Here is a 19644-nt window from a genome sequence, read left to right as displayed (position 1 = left end):
ATAGCCCTCGCTCTCCATGGCCGTGGTTACATTAAAACTTGATGAGCTACAATGAGTTGAGATGAGAATGGCTGACATCTTTCTCTTTTCATACAGATTACATAAACTGAGAATATTTGTTTTTTATATAAATTACTTCATTTAAAAGAAGAGAATTCAAGCTTCATGCCTGTGTGCCTGTATGCCTGTTTAACTGAGTATAACTTATAGTTCATTTTCGGACGCGTTTCAGATTGGACTTCACTGACAGAGAGAAGGCAGAACTCGCATCATGTTTATTTTTCTTTATTTGGCAAAAAGCACAACACTTTGTTTTTATTGTGAGTATACACACAAATAATAGACACTTAACAGGATCGAATGATGTATGACACTTGTATTTAAAATCAAAATCGACAGAGTATTTTGAGTCTCTTTTGCACTGATAAGAAAAAAAGCGAGCAGATCACGCCGGTGTGATTGCAGACCCCAGGGGGTTAACCTCATTATAACCTTATCCCTAAAACCAAGTCTTGACCCTCAAACAGGCCTTTAAAGGCTCTCAGAAAGTGAGGACCGGCCAAAATGTCCTCACTTTACTCTCTTTGTCCTCACTCCAATGGTCTAAAACTCAAACTGGTCCTCACAAAGATAGTTGTACAAGTACACACACACACACACACACACACACACACACACTGAGCGCATTACGACTGCTGGTGTGTTATAGGTGGGGATCTGTGGAAGGACAGGGAGTGGGAAGTCGTCGTTCTCTCTGGCTCTCTTCAGGATGGTGGACTCGTTCGAGGGTAACAGGAGATCCTACACTCATCACACTCTTCATGTTCACCGGCCGGTCTCTCACACACGTGTTTGTTCTCACAGGGCAAATTATCATCGACGGGATTGATATCGCCAAGCTTCCCCTGCAAACGCTCCGATCAAAGTTCTCCATTATCCTGCAGGATCCCATTTTATTCAGTGGAACAATTCGGTGAGGCTTTACACAGGATTCATTCCTTAGAAACTGCATTTCCACCAGGTTGCCTGATCAAACACACACACACACACACACACACACGCTATAGTTTGCTGGTCTAGTCTTGAATGCATGCACTTGTTTTCTCTGTTCCTCAGGTTTAATCTGGATCCGGAGAGAAAGGCCACGGATAAAATGCTTTGGGAAGCTCTTGAAATCGCTCAGCTCATGCCAGTGGTTAAAGCTTTACCCGGAGGACTAGGTGAACCACTGAGCTTCATCAGCTTTATCATGTTTTAACAGTGAAATCTGTTCATTAACTGACCAGAGGAGCACAACAACGAGAAGGATACACTATTGCTCAAAAGTTTGGAAAAAAATCTGATTTTTAATGTTTTTTGGTCTCTTCTGCTCACCAAAGCTGTGTTTATTTGATGAAAAATACAGTAAAATAGTGAAATTTTATTTCAATGTAAATCAGCTGTTTTCTATGTGAATATATAGTAAAGTGTATTTTATTCCTGTGATCAAAGCTGGATTTTCAGCATCAGTACTCCAGTCTTCAGTGTCACATGATCCTTCAGAAATCATTCTTATATGATGATTTGATGTTCAGGAAACATTTATGATTATTATCAGTGATGAAAACAGTTGTGCTGCTTCAGATTTTTGTGAAAAAATAAATACATATTATATTTATAATATAAATTAATTAAATTAGTTCTTTTGAACGTTGTTCATCTAAGAATCCTGCAAAACAAAATGTATCACGGATTCCACAAAAATATGAAGCAGCAATTGAGCACTAATAATAATTAAGCAAATCATCATATCAGAATGATTTCTGAAGGATCATGTGACACTGGAGACTGGAGTAATGAATCTGAAAATTCACAGGGATATATATTCACATAGAAAACAGGGGCCGTATTCACAAAGAATTTTAAGGCTAAAAGTAGCTCCTAACTGGCGAATTTAGGAGCAACTCTTAAAAATAATGGGCGTGTCACTCGTAACTTTAGGACTCCTAATTTTTTTGACTAAGAGTAATTCACGAAGCATTTTAGCCCTAAAAGTAGCACCTAAGCCTGGGACAGCTTAAAAGAAGTCGAGAGGACTCCTAACTCACTAAGACCTATTCACAAACCGCTTTTTGTGGCATTTCACGTTGCGATGTTTTGAAAGCGTATGCGGCGGCTACAGGAGCTTCCAATCGCGAGGGAACAATTCTGCATTGTAGGCATAACTAGGATGCAATAACGCCACCAACAACAACCAAAACTAGGCTACTCATTGCATGTAAACTAATTGTAACGTTTCATTGTGAATCAAATTAAAATGTTCTTCTCTTTGCAAACGTAGGCAGAGGCATATAGTGACAGATTAATTCAATAATGTTGCAAAGATATTGCATCAATCCATATGTTTCATTAGGCTACTAGGCTATTTGTTTTGCCTTACTCTTTATTCATTTAGGCTATTTATTCAGTTATTCATCATCTTCCATCCTTCGCACTACTTGTGTAGCGCACGCATTCTCAGACCTGTCACCTGTCACTCATCATCGTAGGGGAGGTGTTTGGAATCATTCCCGCGTTACAATCATCAGCCAATCAAGGTGGTCACTTCAGTCAAGCTCGTGCATGAGTAATGACGTCATCCATAGCAACGAAGATTCACTCTTAGTTTAGGAGTTGTCATTTTTCTTTACTAAGAGTAGGTCTGAAAGGCGTTGTGAATAACTTTTAAGAGAAAACTCCTAGCTAAAATCTTTTAGTGCGATTTAGGAGTACTCTTAGTGGTAAGATAAAATGCTTTGTGAATACGGCCCCAGGTGTTTTACATTCTAATAATATTTCATTGTTTTTTACTGTTCAAATAAACACAGCCTTGGTGAACAGAAGAGACTTCCTTTAAAAAAAATAAAAAAATTGTAATTATTCCAAACTTTTGACTGGTACTGTAACTCATCCATCCATTTATTGTGCATTGAATGGTTTTATCTGGTGTTTGATTGACATGTCCCGTCGGCTCCACTGATGCTTTCATTGCATCACAGGCTCATTGGAAAAACTTTTCTGTGGCAACATTTTTTCACAACGCAAAATACACACCAATACTTACATATCACTGCAGTTTCTAACAGAAATGAACCCTAGAGGCAGTAAAACAGCAAACACTTTTAATCGTTTTCACAACACAATTATAATTACAGAGGCAGATTATGGATTAATAAAGACTTGCTCTTACGCGGCTCCTTGCACAATTATGTTATGACCTCAAAACACTTTTTACCATTGTGTGTGATTTGTAAATGAATATATTTTGGAGTTTGCATCACTTAACCAGCTCCATATGTTCAGTTTTACTGATGCGTTAAGCTTGCTGGATAGCTCAGCTGGGACAGAACTGTACTTGTGATGCGGAGAGATGGGGGAAGAACCCTGTAAAAGACGAGTCATAATACATGAGAGCTCAAAGTTCAAAAACAAGCTAAAATGACATGGTTTACGATTACATTTTCATGTCACACTTGTTTTTGTTAACACGATCGGGTAGGTTTAGGGTATAGTGTAGGTTTAGGGTATAGTGTAGTGTAGGTATAGGGTATAGTGTAGGTTTAGGGTATAGTGTAGGTTTAGGGTATAGTGTAGGGTTAGGGTATAGTGTAGGTTTATGGTATAGTTTAGGTTTAGGGTATAGTGTAGGGTTAGGGTATAGTATAGTGTAGGTTTAGGGTATAGTGTAGGTTTAGGGTATAGTGTGGGTTTAGGGTATAGTGTAGGTTTAGGGTATAGTGCAGGTTTAGGGTATAGTGTGGGTTTAGGGTATAGTGTTGGGTTAGGGTATAGTGTAGGTTTAGGGTATAGTGTAGGGTTAGGGTATAGTGTAGGTTTAGGGTATAGTGTAAGGGGATAATGTAGGTTTAGGGTATAATGTAGGTTTAGGGTATAGTGTAGGGTTAGGGTATAGTGTAGGTTTAGGGTATAGTGTTGGGTTAGGGTATAGTGTAGGTTTAGGGTATAGTGTAGGGTTAGGGTATAGTGTAGGTTTAGGGTATAGTGTAAGGGGATAATGTAGGTTTAGGGTATAGTGTAGGTTTATAGTATAGTGTAGGTTTAGGGTATAGTGTAGTGTAGGGTTAGGGTATAGTGTGGGTTTAGGGTATAGGGTAGGTTTAGGGTATAGGGTAGGGTTAGGGTATAGGGTAGGTTTAGGGTATAGTGTAGGGTTAGGGTATAGTGTAGGTTTAGGGTATAGTGTATGTTTAGGGTTAGGGTATAGTGTGGGTTTAGGGTATAGTGTAGTGTTAGGGTATAGTGTAAGTTTAGGGTATAGTGTAAGTTTAGGGTATAGTGTAGGTATAGGGTATAGTGTAGGTTTAGGGTATAGTGTAGGTATAGGGTATAGTGTAGGTTTAGGGTATAGTGTAGGTTTAGGGTATAGTGTGGGTTTAGGGTTAGGGTATAGTGTGGGTTTAGGGTATAGGGTAGGTTTAGGGTATAGTGTAGGTTTAGGGTATAGTGTAGGGTTAGGGTATAGTGTGGGTTTAGGGTATAGTGTAGGTATAGGGTATAGTGTAGTGTTAGGGTATAGTGCAGGTTTAGGGTATAGTGCAGGTATAGGGTATAGTGTAGGTTTAGGGTATAGTGTAGGTTTAGGGTATAGTGTAGGTTTAGGGTATAGTGGTTTAGGGTACAGTGTAGGTTTAGGGTATAATGTAGGTTTAGGGTATAGTATAGTGTAGGTTTAGGGTATAGTGTAGGGTTAGGGTATAGTGTAGGTTTAGGGTATAGTTTAGGGTATAGTGGTTTAGGGTATAGTGTAGGTTTAGGGCCGGGCTATTCAATTGGTGGCCCGCAGGCCAAATGCGGCCCGCCAATCATCTCCATCCGGCCCGACGGCACCAACCTCCCTCCTCCTCTTTTCCTGGTGGTGCGGCTAATTTAGTTTTCGCTAATTTTCGCTCCGATTGACCTGAGAAACGTTTTACGTGCAAATATTTCAGCAGTTATTATATGTGTCCCGAATTTATGTCGACTGAACCAGCGATAGGTTACCAATCATTCGTGAATGAATCATTCTTTTGGTTCGATTATTTCTAAACGCGCTTGCATAACTGTGCGTTCACACCGCCGCCGACGAGAGCGTCAAAGTCAGTAACGGTCTAAAACTATTCGGATTCATTCGGACCGCTCCGTCACAGAATCATCTGAAGCAGTTTCTCGGTCAGTACAGTAACAACAAATAGTTGCGTTTTCACAAACCACAAATCACTTGATGATTGATGAGGAAAGCAGGAAACATTGTGGCATGAACGAAATTAGAAGACTTTAAATCCCCTAATCACCCTTACAAACATTTACCATGAATGTACTGTAGTAGGCTAATTTACCATGGTTGGGCAGAAATGTGCAATATTTATATTGAATACTATGTAGTAATAAATAATTAGGCTATAGCAAATTATATATATATATATATATATATATATATATATATATATATATATACTATAATATTATACAGTATAATAGTAAATATAGTGATAAATATTGCATTAGATTTATTAGGTGGGTAGAGGAATATATAATTAATGTTTGTTATGAAATTATGTCAGTTTCTTTGTAAAGGTGCGTATAGTTTTTAACTTGTGTTTAGGCATGTTTTTATACAGTGGGAGTGAGTAGCCTGTGGTTATCAAGTCTCACTGTCAGAATATTTTCATTTAAGCATAACAATTATAAATAAAATAATTATTATTTCTCACCAACAGCTACGAGTTTGTATAATTTATTTATTTGTTCCAAGGAAAATAGTTGTACACAGCTGTAAATTATCAAGTTTTTATTTATTATGGGTTTATATATCTGCATACTGTTGGGTACCACATTTCAAGGTAAATACCATACTTTTCTAGTGTTATTTTAACTTATTTATTGACACTGTTATGTTTCAATAAATAAGCTAAACCCCCAAACCAACCCACCGGCCCACCTCAACTTTTTGATTTGATAATCCGGCCCGCGAATGAAGCTAATTGAATAGCCCTGGTTTAGGGTATAGTGTAGGTTTAGGGTATAGTTTAGGTTTAGGGTATAGTGTGGGTTTAGGGTTAGGGTATAGTGTGGGTTTAGGGTATAGGGTAGGTTTAGGGTATAGTGTAGGTTTAGGGTATAGTGTAGGGTTAGGGTATAGTGTGGGTTTAGGGTATAGTGTAGGTATAGGGTATAGTGTAGGGTTAGGGTATAGTGCAGGTTTAGGGTATAGTGCAGGTATAGGGTATAGTGCAGGTTTAGGGTACAGTGTAGGTTTAGGGTATAATGTAGGTTTAGGGTATAGTTTAGGGTATAGTGGTTTAGGGTATAGTGTAGGTTTAGGGCCGGGCTATTCAATTGGTGGCCCGCAGGCCAAATGCGGCCCGCCAATCATCTCCATCCGGCCTGACGGCACCAACCTCCCGCCTCCTCTTTTCCTGGTGGTGCGGCTAATTTAGTTTTCGCTAATTTTCGTTCCGATTGACCTGAGAAACGTTTTACGTGCAAATATTTCAGCAGTTATTATATGTGTCCCGAATTTATGTCGACTGAACCAGCAATAGGTTACCAATCATTCGTGAATGAATCATTCTTTTGGTTCGATTATTTCTAAACGCGCTTGCATAACTGTGCGTTCACACCGCCGCCGACGAGAGCGTCAAAGTCAGTAACGGTCTAAAACTATTCAAATTCATTCGGACCGCTCCGTCACAGAATCATCTGAAGCAGTTTCTCGGTCAGTACAGTAACAACAAATAGTTGCGTTTTCACAAACCACAAATCACTTGATGATTTAACTAGTATTAAATCGGATGAAACAGCCTCAACATTCCCAACAAGACTGATGAGGAAAGCAGGAGAAACATTGTGGCATGAACGAAATTAGAAGACTTTAAATCCCCTAATCACCCTTACAAACATTTACCATGAATGTACTGTAGTAGGCTAATTTACCATGGTTGGGCAGAAATGTGCAATATTTATATTGAATACTATGTAGTAATAAATAATTAGGCTATAGCAAATTATATATATATATATATATATACATTTCCAAGTAAATACCATACTTTTCTAGTGTTATTTTAACTTATTTATTGACACTGTTATGTTTCAATAAATAAGCTAAACCCCCAAACCAACCCACCGGCCCACCTCAACTTTTCGATTTGATAATCCGGCCCGTGAATGAAGCTAATTGAATGGCCCTGGTTTAGGGTATAGTGTAGGTTTAGGGTATAGTTTAGGTTTAGGGTATAGTGTGGGTTTAGGGTATAGTGTGGGTTTAGGGTATAGTTTAGGTTTAGGGTATAGTGTGGGTTTAGGGTATAGTTTAGGTTTAGGGTATAGTGTGGGTTTAGGGTATAGTTTAGGGTGTAGTGCAGGTTTAGGGTATAGTGCAGGTTTAGGGTATAGTATAGTGTAGGTTTAGGGTATAGTATAGTGCAGGTTTAGGGTATAGTGCAGGTTTAGGGTATAGTGCAGGTTTAGGGTATAGTGCAGGTTTAGGGTATAGTGTAGGTTTAGGGTATAGTGCAGGTTTAGGGTATAGTGTAGGTTTAGGGTATAGAGTAGGTTTAGGGTATAGTGTGGGTTTAGGGTATAGTTTAGGTTTAGGGTATAGTGTAGGTTTAGGGTATAGTTTAGGTTTAGGGTATAGTGTGGGTTTAGGGTATAGTTTAGGGTGTAGTGCAGGTTTAGGGTATAGTGCAGGTTTAGGGTATAGTATAGTGTAGGTTTAGGGTATAGTATAGTGTAGGTTTAGGGTATAGTATAGTGCAGGTTTAGGGTATAGTGTGGGTTTAGGGTATAGTTTAGGTTTAGGGTATAGTGTAGGTTTAGGGTATAGTTTAGGTTTAGGGTATAGTGTGGGTTTAGGGTATAGTTTAGGGTGTAGTGCAGGTTTAGGGTATAGTGCAGGTTTAGAGTATAGTATAGTGTAGGTTTAGGGTATAGTATAGTGCAGGTTTAGGGTATAGTGCAGGTTTAGGGTATAGTGCAGGTTTAGGGTATAGTGTAGGTTTAGGGTATAGTGCAGGTTTAGGGTATAGTGTAGGTTTAGGGTATAGAGTAGGTTTAGGGTATAGTGTAGTTTAGGGTATAGTGTAGGTTTAGGGTATAGTTTAGGCCGGGTGTAGTGCAGGTTTAGGGTATAGTGTAGGTTTAGGGTATAGTATATTGTAGGTTTAGGGTATAGTGTAGGCATACGTTATTTTAAAACATGATGGAGCATTAATCTGTCAGCGCCACTCACCGGACATTTAAATTCAGAACTGCAGTGATACGTACAAACGCAGACGTAATAAAACGTTGCCATATTCACGTTCATCTGTTCTGTAAAAAAAAAAAAAAAAAACCTAAACACTTTTATCGCCACTCACTGGACATTTCACTTTGAAACTGTCGTGAAACGTGCAGGACTCAACGTATTGCGCTTTGAAAAAATGTTGCCACAGGTACGTTTTCCAAATGAGCCTCAGTTTGTTTTATTGTGCATAACATGTTTTTATGTTGGTCTGGTGTTTGTTTGTCGCTCCTCAGATGCGTTTGTGCACTGAATGGTTTAGTTTAGTGTGATCGCTCCTCAGATGCGGTGGTGACGGAGGGCGGTGAGAACTTCAGTCAGGGTCAGCGTCAGCTCTTCTGTCTCGCTCGAGCCTTCGTGAGGAAGAGCAGCATCCTCATCATGGATGAAGCCACAGCATCCATCGACATGGCCACAGTGAGAACACAGATCACACAACACGGGGACATGTGACCCTGCACCACACAACCAGTCACATGGCTCCATTTTGTCAAATTGAGATTTATACAGCATCTGAAAGTTGAATAAATAAGCTTTCCATTGATGTATGGTTTGTTAGGATAGGACAATATTTGGCCGAGATGCAACTATTTGAAAAACGGTACAAAATTTACTAAATATCTTCATGGAACATGATCTTCACTTAATATCCTAATGATTTTTGGCATAAAAGAAAAATCCATAATTTTGACCCATACAATGTATTGTTGGCTATTGCCACAGATATACCTGTGCGACTCGAGGTATTTTAAACAAAATCCTAATATTAAACAGCCCAAACTAGAAGATGAACATACAAATAAATGAGGACAAAGTTACTCGTGATACATTGTAAAAACGCAGCACAAAAATCTACATCTTACCTTATGAGTTTAAACGGGGGAAAACGCAAGATCTAGAAGAGCGTTTTTAGTCGAACTCATTTTAACTTGAGCACTGCGTTTTTAAAACGCTGTCATGCACGAGACACGAGCGCAACAGCTAAACACGGCTAGCGCGTTCACACTGAAAAACAATGGAAAAGTAGCAACAGGTTCTGTGTGAACAGCCCCTGATGCTGATGAATGCTTTAATGGAGACATCTATATTTAATTTTTCACATGCATTAAATCAGTTCTGAGATGCCGGTCCTCGACCAGCGTAATCACACACTCACTCCATGCGAGATCGGCTTTTGAAATAGCCTATATTCATTTATCAAAGTCATAAAACCATATTTGACAACATATAACAAATGAAATAATCTTTAGATAAATTTGATCAGTCTGTGTTTTCTGCATGTAAAGTAGATCTAATGTCATGTTTTGCTGTTATAGGAGAGTATTCTGCAGAAAGTGGTCATGACGGCGTTCGCGGACCGAACAGTGGTGACCATCGCAGTGAGTATCTGCAGCTCTCTTACTAGAATTATTATTGTATTATTTATTAACCTTTATTTAACCAGGCAAGTCAATTAAGAACAAGTGAAATCTAAATTACTTTAAAATCTATACTCTAGGGCTGCCCTCGACTAAATGTGTTTCCAGTCGAATAGTCGTCGTTCATTTAAGCCGTTAGTCGACTAATCGCGCGTTTATATTAATAAGCCATGAATCATAATAATAATGCACCTTTAATTGCCTATATAAAATACATAGCCTAATCCGCGCTCAAATGCACACATAAAGCTTGAAGCGCTCCAGCAAACGTAATGATTATTAGTGTCATGAAAAACAGGAGACTGTCTGAACACTTAAATTTATTAATGTTTTCTGTTTTCGGCTGCAGAGATTAAGTCACGATGCTCGTCATCTCCGCCTACATACTCGTTTCATATGGATTACACAATCTCAGAATATTTATTTTCCATTTTAATCGTTTATTCAAATGTAAACATGTCAAGCTTTCTATAGATATACGTCTCATGTCTGTGAGGCGAGTATACGCTGAGTTTCGGTTCATTTATGTGATCAAGTTCACTGAGACCGAATCGACAGAAAGCAACATTATTTTACAAAAGCACAAAGTTTTTTGTTGTTATTGTGAGTTTAAAACAATAAAAAAATACTCTTTACAGTTTGCATTACTCTTATCTGTATGACCAAAAATGAGGGAGTATTTTAAGTTAAATGCAAGTGATCACGCATGTATGTCATGCATTAACACACTCTCTCCACACACACACACTTAGATATACGTCTAATAATAGCGCACATTTGTCTAGGTTAGCATTAGAGCGAGCAGACTTGTAAAGTTGCAACTAATATTTCAAGTGATAAGCCATATTTGAGGTCGATGAATGATATAATAAATAAACTACTAAAATCTTAGTCGGCCAAGCCTCTTCTAGTGGGCTAACGGGGCAGCCCTACTGTAAAGCACAGCGTTTATTAAACTGAAACTGCTGTGTGTGTGGTTCAGCACCGCGTTCACACTATCCTGGGCTCGGACGCGGTGATCGTGATGAAACACGGTGGGATCGTGGAGTACGATGAACCTGACGTGCTTCTGGAGCAGAAGGACAGCGTTTTCTCCGCGTTTGTAAGAGCCGACAAATAAAGATGTTGATCATGGAGAATTTGGATCTTTATGGCTGTAAATGGTTTGTATTCATTTCTTGTAAAATAATAAAATGCTGAATTGCACAATAATCTGCATATTGGTGATCTGTAGCGAGGCTCTATTGAAATAACTGAAAATGTGCAGAAATGTGCTTTATTATTAGAAATAAAAATGTGCTGTATGTGCTTTTTTTTTTTTTTTTTAAATAAAATGGCCCTTTTTCAGACGTGTATCAGTGTGGACTTCAGGACAGGGTTTCAGTCTTTAAGACGCCACTGACACACAACCTCACATTTAACAGGCAGATATACATTTTTCATGTATTAAGACCCAATTTATATGGTCAAAAATAAGTATTATAAATGTGTAAATGTCCATTTAGAAAATATTATTATTAAATAAAAAATTCTACTTTTATATTTTTTATTTTAATCTATTTATTTTAGCCATTTACTAATATACATTTTTTTAATCTAATATTTGGTATTGCTTTTATTAATTTACATCAAATTTGTATTTTAATCTATTTATTTCAATATTTTATTTGGTATTTGTTTTATTAATTTATATAACATTTGTATTTTATTATTTAAATAAATAAGATTAAAATAAAGAATATAATACAAATTTGATATAAATTAATAAAAACAATTGCTATTAATAAATTAACTAAATTAATAAATTTAAATAAAATATATAAAAAATAAATCTAAAAATTGCTATTAATAAATGACAAATTAATAATCTAATATTTGGTATTTCTTCTATAAATTATACCAAATTTGTATTTTATTATTTATTTATTATTGTTTTATTATTGTGTTTGCTGTAGTGATGCACATACGCTGAGGGGTTTCAATGACCTGTACCTACATTATGAAAACTATGAGTACAGTCTTTATACAATTTAGTGTACATGATTCAGATTATTGCAAAAGCATGATTTATTTCATCGAAAACACATGGTTTTAAACGCATTTAAAGCAGAGATTTAGTGAAAAAAGTGCCACACTTTTTCCGCAGCCTTTGTTATTTTTTAGACGTTGTAAGCCATGAACCAAACACACCAGCGTGAGGCGAATCTCAACATCACAAACTTTGATTTCAAGCAAAAAAGCATTTGGAAATCGGATCAACACAAGCATGCTTTAACGTGGGATTGGGCGGAGCTCTGTCGGTTTCGATTCTCTGATTGGTGGAGTGGAGATGTCTCTGGAGGATCATGGGTAATGTAGTTTTTCACCAGGAGTTCCACTGTTGGCTGAAATCACCTCAGATGACCCAAACACATGAAACTGAGTTCACTCATGAGAAAGAAGACACTCAATACCATAGTTTGTGACTTTTAAATATTTTATTAGGTTATAATTTGCAGAGCTTAAAATATTAAATCGCTTTTAACTTAAAGTATTATTAAAATACATAAAACAAAAAGCCAGAACTGAGGAGCCCTGAAAAAAAAAAAAATCAACTAAAAAGAAAAAGAAAACAAAGAAATAAATTAAATAAAAGGAAAAGGTCCGATGATCATCTCACACTGAGTTCATCGCGACACAACTCCTCCGAACAGCGACGAAGGAGAAACCTAAAACATCCGTGACTCGCTCGCTCTCTCACTCGCTCTCTCAGTCACTCGACGAGAACAATAATAATAATAATAATAATAATCTTTGCGATCAGTACGTAGAGACTAAGTGTACATTCTTTTCCGTTCGCAAATCGTCTTTTCATTACGAGGCTAGTCGTGACAGACCCGAGACGCGCTTCCAGAGACTCAACAGCAGACAAGGCCAATGTCTTTGTCACTCGAGAGAGAACACACACACGAGCCCAGACGCCGAGACGCTCCTCTACAGTGGTTAACATGCTAACATGATGCAACACAAGTCTATCCCGCTTACGGATGATGGGAACTGCTATATGATGAGTAAAGTGACACCGAGAGGCTAACGGGTGAGCAGGTAGCATTAACAGCTCTCTCAGATCCTGAGTGCAAAAGCCTTGAACACACACACACACACACACACACACCCCTTTTACCCTATAAAAAATGAGAAAGAAACCTTTATACCGTACGAGGACCAGGCCAACACCCTTATTAAACCAAGAGAGGGGGAAAGTGCTGCTCGTATGAAGCAAAGGGAGGGTGCTCTGAAAAACATCAACTAAAAAGAAAAAGAAAACAAATAAATTAAATAAAAGGAAAAGGAAAAGGTCCGATCATCTCACAAAGAGTTCAAACCTAAAACATCCGCCACTCTTTCTCTCGCTCTCTCAGTCACTCGACGACAGTGATAATCTTCGCGATCGAGAGACCGAGTGTACGTTATTTGGGTTCACGAAGCGGGAACATCGGGAACATCGGGAAGGAAAGGGAAAAGCGTCTTGGTTAAAGGGTTGCGCCTCTGAGGTCCTTCGGCCCGGTGTGAGCGCTCCTGACTGGGTCCTAAAGACATCAATGTTCAGTAAGGGTGAAGGCTGGAGTCCCAGCGTCTCCGGAGCGCTGCTGTGGTCCTCCGGCCCCGGCGTGGCACAGCTTCGGCTCCAGCGCGGGCTCATCTCTCGCTCACGTGGTTCTGTGGCGCCGGAGGCAGGGGCGTACACAGCGCCTCCGTCAGGTCCTCCATTATCGACGTCTCCTTCGGGTCCATCAGGTTGAATTCCCGTATAAACACTACGAAGTGTGTGTACAGTGTGTTCAGGTGTCCGTGCAGGTCCATGGCCACCGTCTCCTTGTAGTGGGACCAGTAGATGTGCGCCAGAACGTGGAACAGATACTTGCAGATCTTCTTCACCAGCGAGTCGAAGGTGTTGGGGAACTCTTTGCCTGAGGACCACACACACACACACACACACACACGTTTTAATGTACAACACTTTATTCATATATATATTTATTACATGGCTTGGTTGAATTCTAATGTAGAGTGCGGTCTGTTATTTCTTGATAACAGACGCTGCTAAGTATAACCAGAGCCCGTCTACTGAGAGCCTGGCCACTCCCTATTAAGTCCTATTGTACCGAATTGTGGTTGCAGTTCCACCAGAGTTCCACTGGGGGCGATCGCCCATGAGTGCAGAATGAATGGGAGTCTATGGGGCTAGACGGCTAAATGTGTCTCTTTCACCCGATTGCTGTTGAGAAATCTCAGATTTGATTGTAGGTTTTGCAAGTTCAACATGGGTTATAGGTCGAAAGTTGAATGAACGAGTACTTATGTCCTTTTCGATTTCTTACAGGTTGAGTTGTTCTTGCCCATAACACGCTAGCATTCTGCTAATGAACGCTGATTGGTCAGTGAAGGACTGATTACGACCAGAGACACCGCTTGATGGCAACGTGTGTGTGTGTGTGTGTGTGTGTATTTTCGGCGTGGTCTTTTAAAACAACAGAACAAAAACTCTTCTAGCACGTGTGTTTCCCTGTGTCGGCTGTGTTGTGTGTTTACCTGTGTCAGCTGTGTTGTGTGTTTGCCTGTGTCAGCTGTGTTGTGTGTTTGCCTGTGTCGGCTGTGTTGTGTGTTTCCCTGTGTCAGCTGTGTTGTGTGTTTCCCTGTGTCAGCGGTGTTGTGTGTTTCCCTGTGTCGGCTGTGTTGTGTGTTTCCCTGTGTCGGCTGTGTTGTGTATTTGCCTGTGTCGGCTGTGTTGTGTGTTTCCCTGTGTCGGCTGTGTTGTGTGTTTACCTGTCAGCTGTGTTGTGTGTTTCCCTGTGTCAGCTGTGTTGTGTGTTTACCTGTCAGCTGTGTTGTGTGTTTCCCTGTGTCAGCTGTGTTGTGTGTTTACCTGTGTCAGCTGTGTTGTGTGTTTACCTGTGTCAGCTGTGTTGTGTGTTTGCCTGTGTCAGCTGTGTTGTGTGTTTCCCTGTGTCAGCTGTGTTGTGTGTTTCCCTGTGTCAGCTGTGTTGTGTGTTTGCCTGTGTCAGCTGTGTTGTGTGTTTCCCTGTGTCAGCTGTGTTGTGTGTTTACCTGTGTCAGCTGTGTTGTGTGTTTACCTGTGTCAGCTGTGTTGTGTGTTTGCCTGTGTCAGCTGTGTTGTGTGTTTCCCTGTGTCAGCTGTGTTGTGTGTTTCCCTGTGTCAGCTGTGTTGTGTGTTTCCCTGTGTCAGCTGTGTTGTGTGTTTCCCTGTGTCAGCTGTGTTGTGTGTTTCCCTGTGTCAGCTGTGTTGTGTGTTTCCCTGTGTCAGCTGTGTTGTGTTTCCCTGTGTCAGCTGTGTTGTGTGTTTCCCTGTGTCAGCTGTGTTGTGTGTTTCCCTGTGTCAGCTGTGTTGTGTGTTTGCCTGTGTCAGCTGTGTTGTGTTTCCCTGTGTCAGCTGTGTTGTGTGTTTCCCTGTGTCAGCTGTGTTGTGTGTTTCCCTGTGTCAGCTGTGTTGTGTGTTTCCCTGTGTCAGCTGTGTTGTGTGTTTCCCTGTGTCAGCTGTGTTGTGTGTTTCCCTGTGTTGTGTGTTTGCCTGTGTCAGCTGTGTTGGGTGTTTACCTGTCAGCTGTGTTGTGTGTTTCCCTGTGTCAGCTGTGTTGTGTGTTTCCCTGTGTTGTGTGTTTCCCTGTGTCAGCTGTGTTGTGCGTTTCCCTGTCAGCTGTGTTGTGTGTTTCCCTGTGTCAGCTGTGTTGTGTGTTTCCCTGTGTCAGCTGTGTTGTGTGTTTCCCTGTGTCAGCTGTGTTGTGTGTTTGCCTGTGTCAGCTGTGTTGTGTTTCCCTGTGTCAGCTGTGTTGTGTGTTTCCCTGTGTCAGCTGTGTTGTGTGTTTCCCTGTGTCGGCTGTGTTGTGTATTTGCCTGTGTCGGCTGTGTTGTGTGTTTCCCTGTGTCGGCTGTGTTGTGTGTTTCCCTGTGTCGGCTGTGTTGTGTGTTTGCCTGTGTCGGCTGTGTTGTGTGTTTCCCTGTGTCGGCTGTGTTGTGTGTTTCCCTGTGTCGGCTGTGTTGTGTATTTGCCTGTGTCGGCTGTGTTGTGTGTTTCCCTGTGTCGGCTGTGTTGTGTGTTTCCCTGTGTCGGCTGTGTTGTGTGTTTCCCTGTGTCGGCTGTGTTGTGTGTTTCCCTGTGTCAGCTGTGTTGTGTGTTTCCCTGTGTCAGCTGTGTTGTGTGTTTCCCTGTGTCGGCTGTGTTGTGTGTTTCCCTGTGTCGGCTGTGTTGTGTGTTTACCTGTGTCAGCGGTGTTGTGTGTTTCCCTGTGTCGGCTGTGTTGTGTGTTTACCTGTGTCGGCTGTGTTGTGTGTTTCCCTGTGTCGGCTGTGTTGTGTGTTTCCCTGTGTCGGCTGTGTTGTGTGTTTCCCTGTGTCGGCTGTGTCGTGTGTTTCCCTGTGTCGGCTGTGTTGTGTGTTTCCCTGTGTCGGCTGTGTTGTGTGTTTCCCTGTGTCGGCTGTGTTGTGTGTTTCCCTGTGTCGGCTGTGTTGTGTGTTTCCCTGTGTCGGCTGTGTTGTGTTTCCCTGTGTCGGCTGTGTTGTGTGTTTCCCTGTGTCGGCTGTGTTGTGTGTTTCCCTGTGTCGGCTGTGTTGTGTGTTTACCTGTGTCGGCTGTGTTGTGTGTTTCCCTGTGTCGGCTGTGTTGTGTGTTTCCCTGTGTCGGCTGTGTTGTGTGTTTCCCTGTGTCGGCTGTGTTGTGTGTTTACCTGTGTCGGCTGTGTTGTGTGTTTCCCTGTGTCGGCTGTGTTGTGTGTTTCCCTGTGTCGGCTGTGTTGTGTGTTTCCCTGTGTCGGCTGTGTTGTGTGTTTCCCTGTGTCGGCTGTGTTGTGTGTTTACCTGTGTCGGCTGTGTTGTGTGTTTCCCTGTGTCGGCTGTGTTGTGTGTTTCCCTGTGTCAGCTGTGTTGTGTGTTTACCTGTGTCAGCTGTGTTGTGTGTTTCCCTGTGTCAGCTGTGTTGTGTGTTTCCCTGTGTCGGCTGTGTTGTGTGTTTCCCTGTGTCAGCTGTGTTGTGTGTTTACCTGTGTCGGCTGTGTTGTGTGTTTCCCTGTGTCAGCTGTGTTGTGTGTTTACCTGTGTCGGCTGTGTTGTGTTTCCCTGTGTCAGCTGTGTTGTGTTGTTTCCCTGTGTCAGCTGTGTTGTGTGTTTACCTGTGTCAGCTGTGTTGTGTGTTTGCCTGTGTCAGCTGTGTTGTGTGTTTACCTGTGTCAGCTGTGTTGTGTGTTTACCTGTGTCAGCTGTGTTGTGTGTTTGCCTGTGTCGGCTGTGTTGTGTGTTTACCTGTGTCAGCTGTGTTGTCGATGCCTCGAGAGAAGAGAAAGTGCAGAGCTGAAAGCACCAAAGCGACTGAAGGATTGCCGTAAAGCAGTATCTCTGGTCGTACGATGTGTGTGACGTCATTGACATTTTAAAATACTTTTTAAAGCAAATAAGTGACTCTAAATGGTAAATGGACTGCATTTATATAGCGCTTTCACAGACCTCTAAAACATCTAACACCCAGCAATGTGTAATTTCTTTGCATCTCCTTTCGAAAACAACATTCAAATTACTAGACAAAAAATTATATCCTGAGAAAAGTGGATTTTGAGGGGTATAGCGCCATAGACCTCCATTCATTCTGCACTCGTCCTGTGAGCGCCCTCATGTGGAGCCAGAGTGGAACTGCAGCCGGTTCAGAAGTTTACTGAGAGTGGAAGTTCTCCCCTTATTAGACACTCTCTGGTATAACACACCGTTGCCATGAAAAACAGAGCGTTGCTATGGACGCAGGATTCTAACCGTAGAGACGGAACGGACTATTTTCTTTAACGGAAGCAATACAATCGTTTTTAAATCAATATTTTGTGTCAAATGATTGATTTATTTGGTAGGTAGCCATGTAATAAGCGGGATAATGTATAGCGAGTCGGTTGTTATAGCGAACACAACCCCTTCAGGCTGATCAGGACCCCGACGCGAAGCGGAGTAATTATACATAATACATAATTATTATGTATAATTACATATTTATATATGTAATTATCCCTTTCATATATAACAGCTGTTACATGTGCTATAAACCAGAGGTTTGGACACGAACCGAGATGTTTCTCACACATTTACAAGACTTAATTCATATCAGGTCAAAGAAATTAAGAGCACTATATTATATATATACATAATACTGTTCAAAAGGTTGTATTGTGGACAGAATGATTTTCAAAGAAGTGTCTTCTGTTTAGCGAGGCTGCGTTTATTTGATCAAAAACACAGTAATATTGTGAAATATTATGACAATTTAAAATAACTGTTTTCTATGTGAATATACAGTAAAGTGTAATTTATTCCTGTGATCAAAGCTGAATGTTCAGCATCATTACTCCAGTCTTCAGTGTCACATGATCCTTCAGAAATCACTCTAATATGAGGATCTGATGATCAAGAAACATTTATTAATATTATAAATAATGTTGAAAATGGTTGTGCTGCTTCATATTTTTGTGGAAACTGCGATACATTTTATTTTTCAGGATTTTTTCATAAACGGGAAGTTCAAAAGAATATTTATTGGAAATAGAATATTTTTTATCACTATAAACGTCTTTATGGTCACTTTTGATCAATTTAATACATCCCTGATGAATAAAAGTATTTATTTCTTTTATAAAACAAAGATATATTACCGACCCCAAACTTTTATATTCACTACCATGATAAATCAGATTATATATTTTTTAGAAATTGTATATTAGATTATATATTACGAATATTAGTTCCCATCCAGGCTTGGAAGTCACAACGTCACAATGTTGCTGTTTTAAATGTACAATATTTTGCAATTTCTTAAACATGTATCCATGCAACCGTCCACATGTATGAGTGTTTGATAGTTATTTACTAAAATTGACGATTTGCTTTTAAATAAACAAAACAGAAGTGAAATATATTGTTGTAATGAAACCCTGATCCCGAATAAGGCCTCAGTGCAGTGTCCTCCTCCAGCCTGCAGGGGGCGCTAGAGACCCGCTCACCGTATTTAGTGGGAAAGATGTCCTCGTCCGTCACCAGCTTCTGCACTGAACTCATCACGAAGTCCACGTACTGAGGAGCTGTGCACTTCGTCTTCTTCCCTTTCTCATCGTACCAGAAATACGTCCTGAGAGAGAGAGAGAGAGAGAGAGAGAGAGAGAGAGAGAGAGAGAGAGAGAGAGAGAGAGAGAGATAAAGCTATATAAATCTAAAACCAGAAATCACATGACCGTTTTTCTTCAATCGCTGATCTGTCTCCAGTAGTTACACATCTACACACACATTACGCTGTAAGCGGATGTTGATCTCTCCACTCATCATCCGTCAGTCACACATCGCCTCACACACACTTTCTTCTCTGTGGTTGTTCATTAACCAAACTGTCTGATAGGACCATTTCCCATAATGCTTCAGTAAACCCTCAAGTTCCTGCCCTTTCCCATCAGCACACACACACACACACACACACACACACACACACACACACACACACGTGACCCACTTACAGTAAGTGTCGAATCATAAACATAACGAATCCCTGGCACAACAATAAAACACATCGGATTAAAACCAGTTATTAGTTCTAGCATCATCACTCCAGTCTTCAGTGTCACATGATCCTTCAGAAATCACTCGAATATGTATTTTTGATGAAAATATGTTGAAAAGAACAACATTTATTTGAAATGGAATATTTTCTAACATTATAAATGTCTTTACAGTCACTGTTCATCAATTTAATGCATCCCTGAAAACTTTAAACACTATTTTCAATATTGACTTACAGTGTCGTATCATAAACAACGAATCCGTGGCAGAGGATACACTCATCATTACTCTAATACACTACTTTACAATTTTTTTTTTTTTTTTTTTTTACCATTTTGTATCATTAAAAAA

General features: G+C 40.2%; 2 protein-coding genes across 4 annotated transcripts in view; one reads left to right on the top strand and one right to left on the bottom strand.

Moving 5' to 3' along the window:
- The window catches only part of abcc8b (ATP-binding cassette, sub-family C (CFTR/MRP), member 8b), an 82576-nt gene extending 71505 nt beyond the window's left edge, over window positions 1-11071 (top strand). For both annotated transcript variants that reach the window (XM_079873332.1, XM_079873331.1), the window contains exons 35-40: window positions 710-788; window positions 865-973; window positions 1117-1220; window positions 8586-8719; window positions 9619-9681; window positions 10703-11071. In XM_079873332.1, the coding sequence (XP_079729458.1) occupies window positions 710-788; window positions 865-973; window positions 1117-1220; window positions 8586-8719; window positions 9619-9681; window positions 10703-10840 (627 nt within the window). In that variant the 3' untranslated portion in view covers window positions 10841-11071. The remainder of the gene's footprint in view (window positions 1-709; window positions 789-864; window positions 974-1116; window positions 1221-8585; window positions 8720-9618; window positions 9682-10702) is intronic.
- Window positions 11072-13117: 2046 nt separating this feature from the next.
- Window positions 13118-19644, bottom strand: part of mob2b (MOB kinase activator 2b) — a 57589-nt gene continuing 51062 nt past the window's right edge. For both annotated transcript variants that reach the window (XM_079873402.1, XM_079873401.1), the window contains exons 4-5: window positions 18747-18871; window positions 13118-13670 (exon numbers count right to left, since the gene is read on the bottom strand). In XM_079873402.1, coding sequence (XP_079729528.1) covers window positions 13399-13670; window positions 18747-18871 — 397 coding nt within the window. In that variant the 3' untranslated portion in view covers window positions 13118-13398. The remainder of the gene's footprint in view (window positions 13671-18746; window positions 18872-19644) is intronic.

This window comes from Squalius cephalus (assembly GCF_949319135.1).
Source record: "Squalius cephalus genome assembly, chromosome: 6".
In the NCBI taxonomy this organism is placed as follows: domain Eukaryota; kingdom Metazoa; phylum Chordata; class Actinopteri; order Cypriniformes; family Leuciscidae; genus Squalius; species Squalius cephalus.
This window is presented reverse-complemented; position numbering and strand designations above follow the sequence as displayed.